Source organism: Mesocricetus auratus, unplaced genomic scaffold (genome assembly GCF_017639785.1).
Source record: "Mesocricetus auratus isolate SY011 unplaced genomic scaffold, BCM_Maur_2.0 Super-Scaffold_100046, whole genome shotgun sequence".
Classification (NCBI taxonomy): Eukaryota; Metazoa; Chordata; class Mammalia; order Rodentia; family Cricetidae; genus Mesocricetus; species Mesocricetus auratus.
Genome location: NW_024429223.1, coordinates 650,199 through 669,309, shown reverse-complemented (window position 1 = coordinate 669,309; position 19,111 = coordinate 650,199). Strand labels below are relative to the sequence as shown.

The 19,111-nt window shown below is 44.4% G+C and overlaps 1 protein-coding gene across 1 annotated transcript in view; it reads right to left on the bottom strand.

Moving 5' to 3' along the window:
• LOC101839860 (carcinoembryonic antigen-related cell adhesion molecule 3-like) overlaps positions 1-19,111 on the bottom strand; it is a 143,697-nt gene that overhangs the window by 67,045 nt on the left and 57,541 nt on the right. The window contains 6 exon segments of the mRNA XM_040735437.1: positions 5,161-5,438; positions 6,405-6,752; positions 9,296-9,655; positions 10,852-11,205; positions 14,028-14,381; positions 16,184-16,543. Of these exon segments, the coding sequence (XP_040591371.1) occupies positions 5,161-5,438; positions 6,405-6,752; positions 9,296-9,655; positions 10,852-11,205; positions 14,028-14,381; positions 16,184-16,543 (2,054 nt within the window).

Genomic DNA, 19,111 nt, shown 5'->3' with positions numbered 1-19,111 from the left:
TGGTTGCCTGGTCCCTTTGCTGGATCTGCTGGTTTCCTGGTCTCATTGGTGGGAGGGAAGACCTGGAGTCTGGAGTGTTGGATCCCACTGGGAGGAAGCTCTGTGCACTTCCTAGGTGATCCCCAGGCACTGGAACACAGGCCCAGATTCAGGGCCTGTTTTACCTGGTTCCGCCAGAACTGCTGGTCCCCTGGTCTCCCTGAATCGCTGGCAAACAACTTAAACTTTTATGTCTCTCAAACTTTATAAATTTTACATCTCTTTTGAGAGTTTTTTTAAATTGTATTACAAAGAAAATGGCAACACAACTATCTAGTCTTCAACATCATCAGAGACCTGAGAAGGATATGACATTATCTTAGTAAACAGGAAGTGTAGAACAAGCAACTTCTAAAACCATAGAAATGAAAAAGACAATTGGCTGCGTGGACAGTCACCTAAAGTTCCTCTGCAATGTTGGGATATCTGATACTGGCAGAATTTTTTGTGAAGCAGAAATTTTGAAGGAATGGTCTACCTTGTCTTGGCAAAATTAGGCAGCCTTCTTCTTTTGTGTCCTGCATAACCAGTTTGTGCAGCATGCTCTCAGTAGTAGAGACCAGGGCAGTTTCTTGCTCAGTGACTAGGTTCAGCACATTTGAAGCTAACTACATATGGTGGTTATTCCATGCCCATTATCTTCCTTGAAGCATATTTGTTTTGCCAGGAGCAGATATATCCCTTTAGGTGCACTGACTACCACTGCTCAGCCTGGGCCAGTGCCCTCCAAAATTTACTGTCTAAGGCTGTCCTACAGATAGGTGGTGATGAGAATTCCCTGTTACTTCGCTGGGTACTCTCACAACCTGTCCTCAGGACTTGATGTCTGAACAGAAACCTCACTAGGATACCAGGAGCAGGCCTGCTTCCAACTCAGTGGTCCAGCTGGACCACAAAATGATCCATTCTTTTTGGAAGTTCATGATGACTGACATGAGCCACTGGTTACCAATAGTTGAAGCATGAATATAAGAATGATCTAGGAATGCATCGGGGAAGGGAGACTTTGAGTACCAGGCTCAGTGCCAACTCATGTTGCAGGATCCCAGGAAATTTTAAGCTGTCCACCTGAATTGGCAGTTTGTCAGTCATTTTCTCTGTCCTGCAGAATGTCTGTCAGACTCTTCCATGAAGCAGGAACCCTGTAGGACTGTCCAAGTTCAGTAGGCACTTTCCTGTAGGTCCTGCATATCCATCTTATACAGCAACAGTCAAACAGTCTAGGCAAGAGCAGTTTCTTGTCCAAATGGCTAATCTTGCCATGTTGAAAGCAAACTCCAAAACGAGTTTCTTCAATGCCCATCTTCCTCTCAGATGTAACTGGTGTACCAGGAGCAGAGATTTCTCGTTTTCAAGAAAAGCCCTAACCCATTTTAAATGCCATTTTCTGAAGGTCTTTGAAAGGTTTGAAGACTATTTATCTCAAATATATCTCTGTATATCTAGAAAGCCTGACTTACCTAACTGTAAATTCTGACTATTATAGGTAACTATGTATAATCTGTATTTAATGATACATTATATTTTTAAATGAGTTATACAAACACAATACCTAAATAAGAAGAGAACTATACATATCACAAAACTGACCTAAATTTGTATTAATAAATGAAATTCCATACCAATACAAATTATTCACTTCTATATCATATTCTGACTTTCCCCTTTAAAAGGAGATTGACTGTTTTCATTACAATTTATAAGCAACCCAATTTAAATGAAAACAGAGCTTTATGAACAATGTTTAGGAATTTGGGCATTGTTCATTCCAAACTGCTTCCTGCTGGATGGGGGCACTGGATGGGGATCATGACAAAACACAGAAACCTGGCAAAGTCCCTGTTTTTGTAGTTTGCAAGTGTACATGATCTCAGCTACTTTAGATATTTGATCACCTGGGATACTATTTCCGGAGGTCTTTCTTCATCAAACCATACTAGTCTGGAAGGAACCCACAGCTCCTCATTTTCTGTGGAAACAAAAGCAGAAGTTCCTTTCCCAAGTAACCTGTCCTTACATTTAAATTTATAAGTCAAAGCATTTTTAATATATATAAGTTAGATTAACTTAGCAGCATATACAATAAAGTGAATTTTACCAGTTGTTGCTATTTACTTAGCTCTCAACAATTTAAAGACAACACAATAGCACACAGTATCCAGACTCTCTTTGTATTTTTCATCTTTACGTGGTTTTTTATTACTCTGTTTCTTTTACTTTTATTTATTTTTTTCTGCGACAGGATTTCTCTGTGGAAATCTGCCTGCCTGTCTCTGGAGTGCTGGGATTAGAGGTGTGTGCAGCACCACTGTCCAGTGATTCTCTCTTTTTTTTTTTTTGGTTTTTACGAGACAGCCACCACCGCCGGCTTCTCTCTTATTTTTTAACCACTATCCTGTTTCTTTTTCTCTCTCAAGCCTATGTATATTTTTAAACATACTGTAAACCTTTTAGAGGTGTTACTTCATCTGAATCTGACTTTACTATAAATCTTTATGTTTTTGTGACCACTTGTCTTTTATCTGCTAAACAGCATTGCTAAAATCAAAACCGCGTGGCTGGGCGGTGGTGGTGCACGCCTTTAATCCCAGCACTCAGGAGGCAGAGGCAGGCGGATCTCTGTGAGTTCGAAGCTGGGTTGGACCGACAGCCTCCAAAACAATACAGAGAAACCCTGTCTCGTAAAACCAAAAAAAATAATAAAAATAAAAACCGTGGCTGTTTTAATGGCTCTTTTTGCAAGACGGCAGGCATAAGTTTACTGCCAGCAATGCCTGTACGAGCCTATGTTTGTCTCTAGCAAAATAGAGCCCACCTGAAAAAAATGCTGCTACTAAGAAGCTGTGTTTGCCTCTGTTCTTTTGATTGTAAAATCCCTTTTTAAGCTTTCGTCAAGTTTTGAGTGTAAGTTTCTAATACCCACGTCGTTGGTGCCATATTGTTGAGGGATCCTGCCTGGGTCCTGTTGCTGCTTTAGCCCCCAAATAACACACAAGACACTATATCAGTTATGAAGCTGTTGACCATTTGCTATGGTTTCTAATCGGCTAGCTCTGACTTAATTATTAACCCATAATTACTAACATATATTTTTATAAGGACTTATCTTTCCAAGGATGCAGCCTCATTCGTCCTCTCCCCATGATCACATGGTGATGAGTGTCCTCACTACAATTCCCAGATTCCTCCTAGACTCCTAGTTCCACCTATCTTGCTTCTCTATAGACATTTACATATTTACATATACACAGAAGGACTTCCCCCATCAAACTCAGAGTTCATAGAGAGTGCTATAGCAAGCATGTGTACTAGAAAAATCTGACGGTGGAATAAATTCTCCAGTATGTACTTTTCCACATCAGTTTCTTTATTGTTCTGCCAACCTACAAAGTTTTCAGCTTGTAAACACACACACACAGCAATTCTCTGGCAATAGCAAGCTTATAACAGTTGCATTCCCCAGGGTTATAAAAACAGATAAGGGCTACACACAACAGCTATCGGTTTCCTTTGTGGCACAGAGGGGGTGTGACTTGTGAGACTCCCAGGCATTTCTGAGTGGCAAATGGTCAATTGAGGAGGGGGCTATATATTTCTAAGAAGTGAGAGGGTCCATTCATGTGTTAAACTATATTCCTAAGTGTGGCTAGTTAAGGTAGAAATTTTAGAAAGGGGGTGAGAAAAGCATCAACACTGCGTTGCACTCTCTTTTGCTCTTGAGGCAGGTTAGAACAGTGTCAGCATTTTTTGTTTTTAAAAGAATAACATTGTTAGTACTAGAAGTAAAATTTGACACCTACAGTCCATTTTCAGAATTCTAAGACTACCATGAGTGCTCAATACCTGTTTGCTAACTGTTGAGTGGCCCAGATAAAACAGACATATTCCAGGAAGCCCAGTAGCAACAGAGATAGAAGCATGAAGAAGCACAAAAGTGATGCTATTTGACAAAATGAACAATCTGTTTTGTTTTGTTTTTAAAGACAGTGTTTCTCTGTATAACTCTGACAGCACTGGAACTTGCTTTGTAGACCAGGCTGGCCTCAGCCTCATGAAGATCTACCTGCTTCTCCATCTCAAGTGTTGGTATTAAAGGAAAATGCCACCACCACCTACCTAGAATGAACAGTTATTGAGGATAATAAAAAGAAACAAGGAATAGTATAGTATTCCAGTACAATAGGGCCACACATGAAAGCACAGGTCCAGCTGTATTCAGTGGAGACATTGGGAAATTTCCTTCTAAGTCCTGTGGCCACTTCTCTTCAACAAATGAGAGAGATGACTCTCCCCTTTACCAGCTACAGCACTGAACAAAACAGGCCCTGAACTTCACCTAGACAGAACAGTAGTGCTGCCTGGTGGTTAATGTTGAAGGTGACCAACCCCTGATATTATGAATCAATAAATACATTTAACAAAGTAAACAGTTGTTAATGATGAAAGCAGCCATGCTGGGCAGAGACGATAGGCCAGAGCAGTAGGCATACACATGGAAACCCAGCCAACTCATTTTTCAGTGGGGTACACTGACAGTTTTCCCTCTAGAACCAGGATCAACAAAGGATGCTTCTGTGGACAGTTCTGTGCAGGATTCCCTCAGGAGTCATGTACAGAGCAATTAGGCAAGACAAAGAAATGAAAGGTAACCAATGTGTCTGCAGATGACATGAACTGATCTATGGAAAATCCTAAAAATTCCACAGAAATTTTTGAAACTTGTGAGCAAACCAGCACATATGAGCTGTACTTCTGTAAATGAATAATGACCACAAACAATTGGATGTCCTGTTTTGTCACATCCAGAACATGGGGCTTCATGAAATGTGTTTCCATGGATTCTGAGACTTGTCTAAATATTTGATCAACAACCTAAGCTCTGAACTCCTGCATTTCTGTTTACTATATTATTGTCTTCTTTTACCTTTTGGAAACCAAGTCTCTCTTTATGCCCTGTCCTGTCCTGGGAAACACCATTATGAAAGGGTTAGTGTCATGAGTCACCATGTTGGCTGCACCTGAGTGGTGACCAATCACTTTTACCACAAAGCTTTTCTCCTTGTTGTACCAGACCATAAAGAAATGCCCCAAATCTGCTGTAAGAGATCAGACAGGTCAAGCATTCATCACAATCAGGCTGACTGGGAGACTGGTCTTTGAACTGACTGGGTTGAACACCTCACATTGATACTCTCCAGCATCCTCCCTCCTGACAGGATCTATGCTGAGTCGGCACTTTGTTGGGGACAGTGTCATCCTCTCTGTGAGCTGCAGACTTCGGTTATTGAAGATCCAACGGATGGAGACTCCAGTATCTCTTGAGAAGCATGTGAGGACCACAGAGTTCTGTGCTGTAACTGTGGTGCTGTTGATTCGGATAAAGGGCTGTGTCACAGGCTCTGTGAAGCAAAAGAGGGGGGTAGTAATGACCATAATCCTTAAAAGATCTCATCTAGCTCCTCTGAAGTTAATGGACACTTAATAAGCCCTCCAGGGTGGAGACATTGGGGCTATGACAATAGAGAGTTTTTGTGGTTTAGAACTGTCACCCATGGCCTGTGTGTCCCTGGTTTGTTCGCTGTGTTTCCCTTCAACAGTACACACAGAGCATGATCATTTTCAGGGCCCTGAGTTAAGCTTAGACATTAGCAATGACCTGACCTTGGAATGGGGGGGCTGCCCAAATCAGCAGCATCACTTACTATTTACCTCTAGAAGAGGATTCCCTATGCTGGACCCCTAAAGAGACCTGTCCCCTCTGTCCATCCTCTTGGGCAGCCTGGTCTTCTTCCTCATGAAGACCCCTAAGCCCATAAGAAGAGTTGGCTTAGTCCTGGCAGCTGTCCACTGAGATTCAGGTGTAGAAGATACCCAGGTCACTAGCTAACTGCAACTGCCATGGCAGTACACAGTTGATTCCACAATCTATGGGTCTTGGACAGTCTGTTAAAGGCTTGTCCCATGTCAGCTCTGACAGGAAGTCAAATTTTAGCCCAGGGGACAAGTTCTCCATGGTCTTCTGGAGTTGAGCCTGGAACAGAGGTCTCGATCAAGGGCTGCCTGATGTTCACCTCACCATAATGAAACCATAGTTTCTCTGATAGGCCATGCCTGACTCCCATGAGGTCTTGCTCAAAGCCATGTTCATGATAAGAGCCCCAAGATTCTGAGGATGATATCCTTGGACTGAGTTACTCAGCATGCATCCTCCTCTTTAGGTGGAGTCAGGTGAGGGATTCTGGTCTGTTTTAGTATGTCTACTTGCACTAAGTGCTCAAACCTCAATGTGGAGACACAGTGCAGAGGGGAGGCAATCAGTTTACAACTTCAGTCCTCTGTGTGGAAAGGGACAAAGAATCACTTACTGTATATGTGGAGGTACACATGTGTTTCTTTGATTTCAAACTGTGTATTTAAGGTCCGTAGGGTGTAGAATCCAGTGTCCTTCTGGGTGGTGTTTTGGAGCAGCAGGGATCCACTGGGGTGCACAATCTCTCTACCACTGTGTGCAGGCCCCAGCCAACTTTTATCAGCAATTATTTCCTTCCCTGCAATCACATGTCTGCTGACGAAGGTTACCCCTTTGTACCAGGAAAAGCCTCGAAGATTCTCTGGGATATTATGAACAAGTAGCATAACATTTTCCCCTTCAACAACATTGGATGGCACTGCTTCAACAGAGAACTGGGCATCCTTGGGTGGAAGCTTGCAGGCTAAATGAAAGGGTAGAAGGGAAGAGAGACAAATTCGTCAATACTGAGACCTCTTTGTCTTTGATGAAAAAGCTGGAGCCTGATTACTGAGAAGCTTTTACCATCACTTAGCTGAGGTAGGTGGGAGTGTCTATCAAACTCAGAGTAATGAAGTAACAAATGACCTCCATGACATCTGTGCATCTGACTGTGTCACATCCTGTGTGGAGAGCTCTCTCCTCCCATGTTTACACACTCGCTGTTGTCACATGCCTGCTCACACTCAGAAAAGGTTGGGGTGGGGTGCCTTCCCTCAATTCTTCCTCTGCAGACCTCAGTCTTCCCATTCTTATCTCTTTGATGTCTTATCACTCTGTATGCAGTCAAACCCTGACTTTACTTTGAGATGGCTTCCTAGTCTGTCTTCCAGTTCTCTAAAGCTGGGGCCTTATTAGAAAAATTAGTTTGCTCCTTCTGGAAGGCCCAATCCATGGACAGACTGAGATACATGTGGGTGGATGGAAGAAGGAATTTCCTTGGATTTTCACGTCTGGGTATTTATGAAATTCTCATGTGTGGAGCTACTATTACCAGTTACAACTCCAGCCTACATTAACTTATGTGGGGGGGTGGGGGCAGGGGGATGGGAGTCTGAGTGTGCTTGTACATGAGCATGTGTATGACATCGTGCATGTATGTGTGAATGCAGGTAACAGCATCCAGATTAAAATATTTCCTATACTTCCACTTTAGGAGATTCCAGCCAGTCTCTGAGTTCCCCTCCCTCCTCAAACTATCAGACAATGTTCTTCCCTCCAGTGTACAGGATCCACTACCAGGGGCTGCACCACTTTCAGAGAGGTGCATAGTGGGCCTCCAAAGGTGCTGCCATGTGTTCTTCCCTCCCTCTGTGAAGAACAGCTTTTCCTCCAGCACTTCCCCAATCTTTGTGGATTTCCACTCTCTGAGCTCTGCACTTGACAGGCAGGGGCACTTCTGAGGTTAATGGAAATGTTGTCTGGAATGGTGTCCAAGGTCATTCTCTGTCCTTACAACTCTTAGTCCTGCCTGGTATCCCAGTCGGGTTCTCTATGTATTTTTCAGTCCTGCAGAACATGCAATGAGCAACAAGTCTGATGATGATCTCTGTGCCCTAGGACAACAACAACCACCCCCAGGGCTGCCCTCTGCTATGTTCTTCCTATGTATCCTTTATAGCATGGAGTCCTAGCAGAGCACCTATTCTGCATTGTGTTCTCAATGCTCTGATAAGATGGGATTTACTCCCCATGGAAAGGTGACATTGATGTCTATGAACGCTGTAAAGGGGCCAGCTGAGTAATGCCTGGGAAAAGGGAGACATCCACTCTCAATGGAATCACCATTCATGGACATGAAACCCAGAAGGAAATTCATGAAGATATGAAGCAGGTGGTGACCTGAGTCCTGGAAAGAGGATAGTGGCTCTATCAGAGGGACCCTCCATATTCCTGTGATAGTTGAGCCATGCCTTGCGTCTCTATATGTCTTCCTGGGATGCAGCTCACATCTGTCTAGGTGATGTCCTCATGGGATGTGCCAGGAGATATGGGTTGGTAACATAGGATCCTCTGGCAGAGAAGTGTGCTTAGAAACACAGAAAGCAACCAGGATGTCTATGAAAGATGTAAATAAATGACCTATAGGGACATGAATTGAAGGTAGGCTACAGTTAAGACCATGGCTCCTGGAAAAACTTTCCTCAGTATTGATTTTGTGTCCTTCTATGGCAGCCTAATGATTACTGGAGGAATGGTCCCTCATGTCTGGGAGCTGCCCAAATCAGCACCTCTGTTACTATTTACCCATAGGAAAGAATTTCAGAGCTGGACTCCAGAGGAAAAATCACTTGCAAGAAGTCTTCTGTCCTGTGTTATTCCACTTGGGGATCCTGACCTGTCCTTCCTGTGAAGTCTCATAAGTCCATCAGAACAATGAGCTATGTGTCTAGGCACCTGACTGGCTATGCACCCATGTGCTATCTCTGAGGAAGATATCCAGGTGGCCTAATATAACTATAGCTCTCATGACATTGTACTAACTGGTTCCACATACCAATAAAACCTTGTTCCTTGTCAGCTTTCACAAGAAATCAAAACCAAGCAGTAGCTAAAAGCCCCAAAGTGTCATATGGAGTCCAGTCAGAGACAAAGATGTGCAGCCAGGGCTTCCTGGCACTCTCTATGAGGATTCCATGCCTTCATCAGCCAAAGCCTGCCTGACTCCCATAGTGTCTTTCTGTGGTACATGTGCACAGTGAGGGCTCACAGTGTCTTGGCTGCAGCTGGCATCCTGGGGCTGAGTTTACCAAGCACAGGTTCTTAAATCTACAGGTAAAGAAAGGTGAGGGGTTATGACAAATTACAGTTTGTCTACTCCATGTGTGTCCTGTAGTACAGGTCCAAACCCCCTTGTAAGGACACAATGTGGAGGAAGGGGGGCAGGTACACTCCAGTCCTGGGAGTTCAGTGTGTGAATTAGGATAAGCCACACCCAGGAGCTAGAGACCATAAAGAATCACTTACTGTACACAAAGAGTTGTACATGTGCTTTTTCAATTTTGAAATCTCTGCTTAAAGTTTGTAGTGTGTAGAATCCTGCATCTCTCTTCTTGACATCCTGGAGAAGAAGGGATCCATTGGTGTACACCATTGCTCTGCTGTTGTAGGCAGGCCCCCGGGTGATGTAATTCATGACTCTGCTGTATTCCGCAATTTTAAAACTCTCGGTGTTATACACTGATTTGTACCAGGCAAAGGCTCGAAGATCTTCTGGTAGATTGTGAACAAGGAGAAGAACGCTTTCTCCTTCAACAACATTCTGTGGCACTGACTCTACCATGAGCTGGACAAAAGTGGGAGGGTTACAACACACAGAAAGGGAGGCTGAAAGACAAAGAAAAACAGTTATCACTGAAGATAGCAACCTTCATCCTAAATAGATGAATTTATCACTCAGCCTAGAGATGAAGGTGTGGGTGTTTGTAGCCCACTTGGTGGATGTCAACAACATGAACTTCATTTCCTCAGTTCCCATGAATATGTCATTTCCTCTACATGGAACTGTTTCCTGGGGTGTCTATGCAGCTGCCACTCACTGCCTTCAGCATTGCATACTGAGGTTGAGATTACGGCTCCTTTGAACTTTTTCTCCAAAGACCCCACATCTTTGTTCTATAGCTTTTTCCTCAATTTTCTTTGTAGCTCCAGTCCTTGCTGCTCTGCCCTGAATCCCACAAGTCTAGAATTAGACAAAGGTGAGAAGAAGTCTGATACTCTTAGCAAGCTCAGGTGTTAGAAAAGACTTAGATACTAGGATGGCTGGTTTAATGTCAATGTCACACAAGCTGCCATTGACTTGGAAGAGGGGGGACTCAATTGAAAATGCCACCACTATGTTGGTCTGTGGACAAATATATTGTAAAATGTTCTAAATTGGTTGTTGATGTGGATGGGTCCAGCTCACTGAAAGCAGATCTGCTCCTATCCTAAGGGTTCCAGGATGACATAAGAGACAAGACTGAGCAAGCAATGAAGAACAAACTAACAGGTATCACTCCTCCACTCTCTCTGCAGCAGTTCTAGATTTATTCATGAAATTCATGTTTGTAAAAAATAAATGCCCCAGTTTGACATGGACAGCTGAAAAACATTGTTCCCATTTAGCATTAAGAGGCATTAATAGTCTGTCTCTAGCAATTTGTCCCCTATTGTCACTAATAGTTGAGCCTAGGAGAGTGGAGTGTGGACAAGTCTTCCTGGTGATTGCCTCTCTGTTGAGATGCCATGATTTCCTCAAGCAGCTCCTGTCTAATGCCAACATGATCTTCCTTACTGAAATGTTCATTGGGGTTTTCATGAGACTGAGCATAATCTGGTATCTTAGGATGAGTGACCTTGCATCAAGGACTTTCTTGACAGAGGGGGAATCAGATGATATAGCATGGTCTATCACCATTTTTATCCATCACGTGTGTCCACACCTCAAACACCAACACGGGGACACTATGCACAGGCCAGAAAAGACAGTGCTATGTGTTTAAATATAACAGAACACTGAATGATAGCAGAAAATCACTTACTGTCTACTAGGACTTGTACATTCACTACTCCAACTTTCAGATCTGTGGTCAGAGTTCGTAGGGTGTAGAATCCAGTGTCATTCCTGGTAACATTCTGGAGTAGCAGGGATCCATTGCTGTACACTGTCTCTCTACCACTGTGTGCAGGGCCCAGTATACTTGATCTTGTGGCTACTATGTGTCGGGCAACCTCATGGTTCTTGAACACAGTCACTCCTTTGTACCAGAAAATGGTTCGAAGATTCTTCGGGAGATTATGAACCACTAAAAGAGCATTTCCCCCTTCAGCTATGCTGGGTGGAACTAATTCAACAGTGGCTTGGGCATAGGTGGGATGGGGTCCACAATGAGAGGCTAGAAGGGAAGAAAGATCCATTAGAAGTAGGACTTTTGTATTTGCCTAAGTAGAGGCCCTGTGTCCTAAGAAGGTGTGTCCATTGCTCAAGCAAGATGTGTGTCTCCCTGTCCTATTAGATGAGTCAGGGCATGATCTCTATGCATTCATTGTCCCAGAACATGTCATTTTCTCTGTATGAGACTCTCTGATCAGTTGTTTACATGGCCCAAGATCACTGCCCTCAGACCCCTACTCACATTTAGTGTAGATTGCTGTTGGGGGGATGACTTCCTGGCTTGTTTCCCTACAAACCTTAGCACCTGATTCTCTGACATTTCTGTTGCCTATGTTCTTTCCTCTTATGGTTCCAGACAACACTTAACTTCACCTTTGAGCTTTCTTTACTGGAGTCTTCAAGTTCACTTGGAATATACTTTTGTGAAGACCATTTTTGGAAGGCATGCTACTTAGAAAATGTTCTCACATCTGTGAAGAATGAATGGATGAATGAATAAACGAATGAATGAACATGATAATGAGTAAGAAATGTCCCAAGGCCCATCATGCCCAGAGTTTTATTTAATTTTTTACATTTATTTCATGTGTTCAAGAATACATGTGCATTCCTACATCCATGTGTATATTGCTGCATGCATGCCACTGTACGTGTGAGGCACAGGACAATTTTGAGGAGTAAGAGGGTACTCTCCTTCCACCACATGGGAGCTGGGGACTAAATTCAGACCACTGGGCCTGGCAGGATTTGCCTTCACTCAATGAGACACCTCACTGACCCTCCCATGTTAGATTCTTTTCTTTGTCACCTGTTACATTTGGGAACATCAGTATTAAGAATATATCAACCAACCTGATTGTCATTGAATAGAAAGCAAACTGGCTTTCATCCCTAACCCTTACCTTTTCCTGTTCACTGACAACTTCCTACTTCTATATCTCCGTCCTCCTATGTACCACCTTCAAGAGGGCAAGAAGACACCTTGATTCTCCTTCAGATGCTTGTCCACCTTAGAGACTCCACCCAGGGCCTGAGCTCTCCCTCCACACATGTCTAGAGAATTCTCTTCACTTAGCAGAATAGCCCTTGCCCATGGTGCCCCTTGGAACAAGGCAGGGTCTCCAAGCACTGCTACCACACTCCTCTGTCCCACAGTAAGCTCTGATATGAGTGAGCTCTGCTGTCCAGCCTCCCTCTGAGGTAAGCCTGCTACAAGGCAGAAGACCATTAAATAGCTGCATGGACTGTGGATGGGTACTTGTCCAAGGCACTTTTCCTTCCTCTCTTTAGCATTGCTTGATGATTCTCTTCCTGAATGTCTTTCTTTATCAGTCCTCCAGACCACACATTGAGCAACAGGTCAATAATCATTCCTGTGTCCCAAAGTCTAACAGCTCACCCCAGGGCTGACCTTTGCTGAGTCCTGACCTTGGATCTGCAGCACCAAAGAAGGAGAGACTCTCTCATCCCTATGCATTCTCTGGGACACGGAAACTCTGCCATGAACCCAGTTGTCCTTGTATCCTCAGTGCTCTGGTAAGGTAGAATTTGCTCACATCCAGAAGGTGACAGATATCTGTGACAGCTGGAAAGGCACCACCTGAGTGATGTCAGGAGAAGGACACTAGGGAGACCTTTCAAGGTCAGATCCAGGACAGACATCCAGGAAGAGTGGAATCAGGAGATCCATGTCCTGTCTGTTGAGAATGTCACCTGTGTCCTGGAAAAGTGTGGTCTTACTCTGCTGTTGAGGGTTTCAAATAGAAACCTAAATTCTTTTGTTGGCTGAGGTATGGTTCAGGTTTGTCCATGTTCACACTGACATTTTAGGGACAACTCTATCCTTTGCTAGAAGGAAGAAGGGTGAACATGGTACCCTAGCATAGTACTTTTCTCAGACAAAGGAAGCACCAATAGGTCATAATGTCCTGTGGGAGGGACCTCCAGGTCTATTGGGACAGAAATGTAAGTCACATATGTTTCTTTCATCTTCTCTAGGAAACAAGCATCTCAGGGTTTGACTGTGAGCTAATATCACCCCCAGATGATCAATAGGATGACAGATGCTCATATCTAGAAGACATAAAGACTATTTGGATCCATGAGGCAATTCCCTTGGGTGGATTCCAGAGGACAAGCACATACAAAGTGAACCTATGCACTCTGTACTTCACCTTGGGGACACTGATCTTCCTTTGAATTATCATAAGCCCATCAAAAGAGTTGGCTGGTAGTCTGGGCATCTGTCTAGCTCTGCCCTCCATGCTGAGTCTCAGAAGGAGATGTCCAGGTGACCTAACTTGAATGTGGTTCTCAAATCAGTGCACTAGTTGGTTTCACATGCTGTGAAATATGGATACCCCAAAGCTGCTGTTTCCCTCTCAGCTACATAAGGATGTAAGAGTCCAAACCTCAGAAAATACTCCCCAAGTTCACTTGTAATCAAGCCTGGGAGAGAGGTGCTCACCTTTCTCTGAAGATTCCAAAATATGCCTGATGCCAACAGAGCCATTCTCAATACCATGTTTATGGCAAGGACACCAAAGATGAGACTGAGTCTAATGCACTTGCACTGACTTACCCTTCCCATCATACACACACACACACACACACACACACACTCACACACACACACACCTCTGAGAGTTCACTCAAGGCAAGAGTCTGATCTATGGCTATTTGTCTCTAGTATGTGTGTCCTGCACTAAATGCTCAAACACCAACACGGGACACGGTACAGAATGAAGGCATGAACAGTTCAGGCAAGAGAGTCCTGTGTGTTTACACACAACCCAGGACTGAATGATCACAATAATCACTTACTGTCCAACTGGAGTTTCACATGTGCTAATTCAGTTTTCAGATCTGTACTCAGAGTACGTAGGGTATAGAATCCAGTGTCACTCCAGGTAACATTCTGCAGCAGCAGGGATCCATTACTGTACACTGTCTCTCTACCACTGTGTGCAGGGCCCAATACAGTTGAATTTGTGGATATTACATGCCGGGCAACCTCAAAGTTCTTGAACACAACCGCTTTTTTGTACCAGAAAAAGGCTCGAAGATTCTTCGGGAGGTTGTGAACCACTAGAAGAACACTTGCTCCTTCTGGAAAGCTGGATGGTACTAATTCAATAGTGGGCTTGTCAGAGGTGGGAGGGTGCCCACAATTGGAGGCTAGAAGGGAAGACAGAGCTTGATCAGTAGTTGGACTTTCGTATTTAGCTAAGCTAGAGCTCTGTGTAATGAGCAGGTGTGCCCATAGCTTAGCTTAGGTATGCAAGTGGATGTCTTCCTGTCATTTACTGACTTCTATGTCCTCAGTGTCCCTGCACTTGTCATTTACTATGTATGGCTCCCTCTGCTCAGGTGTAAATATGACCCTGGTTCACTATACTCAGATCCCTGCTCACATTCAGTGTAGATTGGTGTTGGGGGGATGACTTCCTGGCTTTTTTTCCCTCTAGAACATAACACCTGACTGGATGACTTTTTGTTGTCTATGTTCTTTATTCTTGTGGTTCCAGTCAACACCTGACTTCACCCCCTACACTTTCTTTACTTTTAGCACACTGGGACTAGGTCATTGTGAGAACCTGGGTTTGTCTTGTATTTTTTAAAGAAATGGTGCCTGGAAAATGTTGTGATATCTCGATTATACAAATAAAGCTTATAAAGCTTGTCTGAAGATCAGAGGATGGAGCTTGTTACTAGCTAACTTTGATTTTTATGCTCATTTATGCTCATTTGTGTGTGTCTCAGGGTGTGGATGTGGGTGTGGGACACGGTGCCTAGGTGGACGTCAGAGGACTTCTGTTCATTAATCTCTGCAAATGCTTATATCTACTGAGCTACATCCCTGATCTATACCACCTTGAGCCTTTCCTCTGGGAAGATAAGCCTACAACATCAGTCTTAAGACTATTGTGGACATACTAATGAGAACTACCCCTCCACCCCTATTACTTTTTCAGATTCACCAAGAATGAGTTCCCTGCTGCTGAATCTCTGGCCTACCCTGTGTCTTCTTCATCTCTTCTAAGTCTTTGTCCCTGTTAGGAGGCAGCAAACTGTAGATCAGTCCTCTTCTCTCATACATTGTCAACTCATGGTGTCCTCATCAGTGAGCAGGTGTCTCTGAGAGTCAGAAATCCATTGCAGAGGGATACAATGCTGCACCCTCAGTCTCTGTAGTCTGATCATCCACCTTCTGTGGCACATCTGCTCCCCAACTCTGCTATCCTTCCCCCATCTGAGCTGAGACTCCTTCCAGGAAGGAGCATCTCCATGTGACTGTGGGGGTTCCCTGTTCCAAACACTGCTCTGCCCCCTTACTCTCAGTGCCTCCACATATCCCTCTCCACTTCTCCCTTTATGCTCCACTCCTCCAGACCATACAGTGATCAAAAGGGCTGATGAGCTTCCCCATATCCTGAGAGAACAGAAGTTCACCCTGGGACTGTCCTCTACTCTGTCCTGGCCCTGGGGCTGTCATCACCAAAGGGAAGCCTCTGTACTCCCTGTGGGACACAGAAAACCAGCTGGGCACCCAGTCAACCCTGTTTCATCAGTGCTCTAAAAAGATAGAATATCCTCTTAGGTGGAAAGTGACAAAGATGCCTGTTAGGCTTCAAAAGGACTAGCTGAGTGCTACATGGGGTAGGGGACAGATCCATTCTCACTGTAGTCATCACTCAGTCTTTCTCAGGGACACATTTCTGTGGGAACCCTAGGAGTCTAGATAGAGACTGATATCCTTGGAAGAGTTCCCTACCACGAATCCACCTGTATTCAAGGTGACATTAAAAGAAGAATTTTCATCCACTCCAGTTATTCCTTGTCATGTGTGTCCTGTACTGAATGCTCAAACCCAACATGGGGACACATGCAGAGGAGAGATAGACACAGGCTAGGTTGACATTTCTCCGTGTGTGTTCAATGGAATGAACCCCACCCAGAGTTCACAAAGGATCACTTACTGTGCACATGAAGGTATGTGGTTGTCACTGACAATACTTTTTCATGTCGATTCATGGTTCGGAAGGTGTAGAATCCTGTGTCCTTCTGGGTGACATTGCGGATCTGCAGGGATCCATTGCTGTACACTGTCTCTCTGCCACTGTGTGAGGGCCCTGTCATACTTTCATTCTCAGCCAGTGAATATAGTGCAATTCCAAGGTTCATCTCATTCACCCCTTTTTGCCAGACAAAGGCTAGAAGATTCTCTGGTAGATTATGAACCTGTAGTAGAACATTTTCTCCTTCAATCACTTGGGGTGGCACTGACTCAATGCTGACTTGGGCAGTGGTGGTCAGGTGCCAGCAGGTTAAAAGGGAAGCTAGAAGGGAACAGAGACAAGACAGCAAATACTCAGCAAGTGTGTGGGTAGGGATGTGTCCACCATCCTTAATGGAGGTGAGAAACATGACCTCCAATCTCTCAGAGCCTATTATTTCCCCTCTGTGGAATTCTTTACTCGGTTTTTGAGTGTCCCCATGTCCCTCTTCACGTAGTATATTTGGTATGAGGAGCAATGCCTCTGTGACTTCCTCTTCCAGAGGATTATCACTCTGAATTTTTTTCTCAATTCCTTATGTGCTTCCAGTCAATCCTCTGGATGCTCTGATGCCAGGTCCACTTGAAGCAGGGATTTGTGAGGACAGGGATTAGTGTGACCCCTTTGGAAAAATATTCAGGCACCAGTGGATAGAGGAAGAAAGGAAGGAAGAAAAAAAGGAAGGAAGGAAAATGAGTTTATCTACATAGTTCTCAGGTTTGGAGCAAATAACAATTATTACACTCAAGTGTGATTATTTTTTTACATTTGCTTATGCACTATATGTGTCTGCCTCTGAAGGCACCTGTCTCAGTATGAGCATATGTGGGTACACACCACAGCACCTGTGTGGAGGGCAGAGAAGAACCTGCAGGACTCTATTCTCTCCATCTACCCTATGGGAGCAGAGGACTGAACTTGGTCACAGCTCCTCTCAGGGGTCTGTTTTATTTCTGTTTGGAGGGTCATACTGTCATGGTTGGGAACATCAGACTTCAGAATATTGCAGCCATTATAAGTGTCTTTGAATGGGGAGCATTTGAGATTTTTCTCTATTCACTGAGAGCTTCAGACTGCTGAGCCTCTGTCTGTCACACTACGTTTTGCCTCATAACTGCAAACAGAATCCATGAGTCTCCTCTGGGGCTTCTTCCATCTTTAGGAGACTCCAGCCTGCCCCTGAATTTCCCTCCCCTACACAGTCAGAGAGTGGGCACACTTACCTGTGAGCAGGAGCCCCTGCCAAGGGGTGCACCCCTGGCACAAAATCACAGAGTACTCCTCCATCTCTCCTCTCACTGTGTCGTCCTCCCTATGAGGAGAACTTCAGCTCCAATGCAGGCCCCAGGATCTTCTGTCCTTCCTCCTTCGGAGATGAGCAGTTTTTCATCCTTGAGAACTTCCCAGAATTCAATGGGCCCTGGGGGTAAGGTCTGTTTCCCAGGCACTGCTCTCTGTCTCTTCCAATAGCTGTACTGCCCCACACTTCCTTCAACTTTTCTCTCTTTATGTTTCTCCTTCAAGCAACACAATAAGTAATAATGCTGATAATCATCCCCATGCCCTCAGAGAACAAAGGCTCATCCCAGGGCTGACATCTACTGTGTCTTGGTCTTGGATCTGTCAGCCAAAAAGGAGCCTGTATCCTACCTATGTGTCCTTTTGACACAGAGACACAGCTGAGTATCCAGTCTGCCCTGTGTTCTCAGTGCTCTGGGAAAGTGAGAATTAACCCCCCCACACACACACAGAAGAAGGTAAGAGAGATGTCTGTAAATGTTGGAAAGGGACCACCTGAGTGATAAATAGAGATGAATATCAATTATTTATCACTAGTGTCACCATTCAAAGATCTTATCCAAGTGGGAGGCCCAGGAGCAGTTGTGTCAGGAGTTTCACATCCTCAGTGTTGGGAAAGAGTAACCTTTGTGTCCTGGAAAAAACAGTGGGCACCCTCTTCCTATGGAGGATTTCAAGGTAACTATATTAGTTAGAGTTTCTTTTGCTGTGAAGAAAGAGACACCAAAAAGCAAATTGGGGAGCAACCAATTTATTTGGTTTAGACTTCCACATTAATGTTCATCACTGAAGGAAGTCAGGACAGGAACCCAAATGGGGCAGGATCCTGGAGCCTGAGGCTATGAAGGAGTGCTACTTACTGGCTTGCTTCCCTTAGCTTGCTGGGCCTTCTTTCTTACAGAACCCAGGACCACCAGTCTAGGGATGACACCACCTGCCATGGTCTGGACACTCCCCCACTGATCACTAATTAATAAAATGCTTTACAGCTTTATCACATGGGGGCTTTTATTCAATTAAGGCTCCTGTCTCTCTGATGACCCTAGCTTGCATCAAGTTGACATCCAAAACAGCCAGTGCAGCAATCTCCCAGCATCGGGTGTTGGCTGAGCTGTGTGTTGTGTGTCCCCACATCCTCTGTGATCTTCCTGGGTAACCGTTGCCCTTTGCCTACGTGATTGTCCTGCAGTAATCCTGTCTTCCCCTATAATAGATGCCATAAGTGGGGTAACTCTATGGTTCCCCAGGCAGAGACTCTTTTTCAGACAAATAAAACAGAAAAGGGTCTTGGTAGGTACTTGGGGTTAGTAGACTTCAGGATGAAAATCAGTCGCAAGGGAAACTCATGGCTGAGGGAAATGCTTTTCTGATTACTGAGTGTGTATCCTGATATCCCCACCAGGAGATCACTGGGAAAACTGCAATAGCATGTCTAGGGCTCCATCAGACATGCTCAAAAAGTAAACCTTGAACTTCCCTGATGCCCTCACACAGTTGGGATGCAGAGCCTGTCATCCTGTTCACTGTGGTCTCAGGGGCTGCTAATTCCAC